This window comes from Mandrillus leucophaeus, unplaced genomic scaffold (genome assembly GCF_000951045.1).
Source record: "Mandrillus leucophaeus isolate KB7577 unplaced genomic scaffold, Mleu.le_1.0 Scaffold660, whole genome shotgun sequence".
Lineage (NCBI taxonomy): Eukaryota > Metazoa > Chordata > Mammalia > Primates > Cercopithecidae > Mandrillus > Mandrillus leucophaeus.
The window spans coordinates 371,304-374,158 of record NW_012107142.1 but is presented as its reverse complement, the minus strand read 5'-3'; the positions used below and the strand labels follow the sequence as shown (position 1 = coordinate 374,158).

At 43.7% G+C, this 2,855-nt stretch overlaps 1 protein-coding gene across 1 annotated transcript in view; it reads right to left on the bottom strand.

The window, feature by feature from the left end:
* Nucleotides 1-487: 487 nt before the first annotated feature.
* Nucleotides 488-2,855, bottom strand: part of TRIM10 (tripartite motif containing 10) — a 20,461-nt gene continuing 18,093 nt past the window's right edge. The window contains exons 4-7 of the mRNA XM_012001492.1: nt 2,691-2,713; nt 2,262-2,377; nt 1,050-1,082; nt 488-615 (exon numbers count right to left, since the gene is read on the bottom strand). Coding sequence (XP_011856882.1) covers nt 488-615; nt 1,050-1,082; nt 2,262-2,377; nt 2,691-2,713 — 300 coding nt within the window. The remainder of the gene's footprint in view (nt 616-1,049; nt 1,083-2,261; nt 2,378-2,690; nt 2,714-2,855) is intronic.

Here is a 2,855-nt window from a genome sequence, read left to right as displayed (position 1 = left end):
CTCAGAATCTGCATCCTAACAAGATGCCCAGGTGATTCGTGCACGTGTAAAGCCTGAAAAGCCTGCCTCAGAGGATGTGAAAGCTCTCGTTTAGTTCCATGTGGTCCTTGGGAAAGCTCTTCTGCTCATCGTAAATTGGTTAGTTTCCACAGCTGTGTGTGCCAGCTCGGCTCTCCTGGGGCCAATACACCACATTCTCCCCTCTTCCTGTCTCTATCCCGGAGTGCAGAGACATTTCTCCCTTCACTCCAAACTTCATGATTCCTCCCTGCTTTCCTCCCAGGGCACTGGTGACTCATTTATAGTCTTCCCTCTTGGTAGGCTCTCTGGCTCACGCCTGGGTTATTCACTCTGCCTCAGTAATTCTGAAACTGTCAGAGTCTGAGGATCACTTTCTAACACCAAAAGCTGCTGCAGAGCTTTGCATTTTGTTACTTTTAGTATTCATAAATTGAGAAGCTTCCATAAATTTAGGCCCATCCATGGGTTAGAGAACCCCCTCCAACAACTCTGTGACTCCCAGGTCCTTAGGCTGGTTGATTGAGAAACGACAGCCTTGAAGGGGTCCCTTCTGTTCATTTCTTTCCCACCCACAGGCCACCCTCCTTCTGTCATCTGTGAAATGACATCTGAGAGGAAGCAGGGGTTCTTCACAGTCCTAAAGATGTGATTATAAACCCAGATCAAAGTCCCCTTTATGCAGAAAGCATTCCCAAATGGACCTTATCCCATTCTGTGTGAATCTTTCTATCTACTCAGCATGTGCAGATCAGGATGTGAGCTTTGTACCACGAATGTAGTATGTGTATGTGCTTGTCCTTTCTTCATGGTTCTCCTGAGAGCCTTACAAAGAATGTGACACACACCCACACATATATACACACACGTATTCTATACAAGCACATATGTGCATATATAATATATATGATGTGCATATGTATGCATGGGTGTATATTATGACTATTGTAGTGCCCAGATAGAATCCTGCAAAATTGTCTCTCCTTTTCAAGGACTTCTCATTCTCTCCCATCCTGACATAGGCTGCTTACCTGGCTCATAGTCCAACTCAAAGTGTAGTTTTTCTGTAAAGAAAATAAACCAGGATGAGATTTTATTAGTTTTACAAAACCATCAGACACTTAATGACGAGGAAACTGAGGCCCAGAAGAGGGAAGCGACAACAAGAAGAATGGAAGCTGGAATCCTCTAGGCCAGTGGTTCCAAGCTTGCATCAGAATCATCTGGAGCACTTTTGCTAAAACACGCCTGTTTCAGATTCAGGTGCTCTGGGGTGAAGCTGAACATCTGTATTTGTAACAAGTTCCTGGGCAATGCTGCTGCTGCTGGGAGCCCCACTGCCCTAGCCCTGAGCAAACAGGGACCATGTCTGCCTTGCTCACCTCTGTACCCGCAGAGCCCAGGACATAGTAAATGCTGAAGAAATATCAGCTTAATGAATAGAGAAATGGGTTCATTTATTTATTATTCCACTTGGAAATAATTTTGGGGAGAGTCAAAGGTCAGTCTTTGATTACAGTAAAATTTCTTTCACTGCCAGGCCACTGGAAGTATTTGCAGGAAATGGACTTATGGGAAAAGTCCTTCTAGGGTGACATCACTGTGGGTGAGTCATTTAAAAATTGGTGTCATCATTCATTCTGTCACGGTTAGTGAGGAGGTGGTTGGCAGAGAGCCATATCCCATTCCTGACTCTCGTTCCAAACCCTCTCCCGCCCCTTACCACCGCTCCCTGTTCCGGAAAAGGAAATGGAGCACAGTCCCCGCAGGACCGTCTAACTCTGAGAGCCAGACTTACAGAAGGAAAGTGAGAAGGAGGGAGGGACGGGCCAGCTACCACAGGGTCAAGATAAATACCGTGGCTGGCTATTAATTAACAATGCTCATCATCAAAAACTTATCACGTATTACAAATGTTGCTGTGGGATTTTTTAATTTATTAAGAATGATATACTGTTAATCATTATCTTTCATATTGCTTAATGACCACTGATCAGATTTGCTGAATTATTTTAAGATCAGTTTAACTTTTTCACCAGAAATATTCACCTTTATTCTCTTTCTTCATCGTCACAATATCCTAATAGGCAGATTTTATAAAAATCTGCAAATAAGAAAATCAAGGCACAGGAACGAATAAAACTTGCCAAAGTCACACCTTTCAGCAGTGGAGGGTGGGGTCCACTCCTAAAACCCGGGCTTCATGGCCACCTGTGCTCTGTGGAGGCCTGGGATTCTCTTACCCAGAAACATCTTCATCTCCCTCTGTAGCGGGAGGGCCTGCTGGGGAAAGTCCCGAATCCTCTGGCCCAGCTCTGGGGACACAGCCACTGGTTTCCGGCACTTTCTGGTTTCACATCTAGGGGCACAGAAATGATTGGGTCTGGGAATTATCATCCTTAATAATGTCTCCAGACTCAGCCGGTCATCTTCTAAAACGGCATGAAGGTGCTAGTTCCCACAGGCAGACATACTTCCTATGGATGAATCCCACTGCCCATTTTTGGGCATCTATGGGTATACCTGAGAAGGCATTTGGGTATATAGAGGTTTATACATAAATTTACATTCTTAAGTGAGAATGTTATATACTTGTGTGGCAATAACTAGGCATGCGGTACATGCGTGTATATTTATATGGAAAAAGAAAAGAGAGAAATTATATTGCTTACCTTATTAGAGTGCTTCTGATATCCTAGGAGAAAAAGAAACCAGGGATTCAGTTTCCAGCTTCTCCTTTCCATTTTTTCTTTTTTAAATTTTTATTTTATTTATTTATTTTTTGTTTGTTTGTTTGAGAAAGGGTCTCACTCCGGTGCCCAGGCTGGAATACAGTG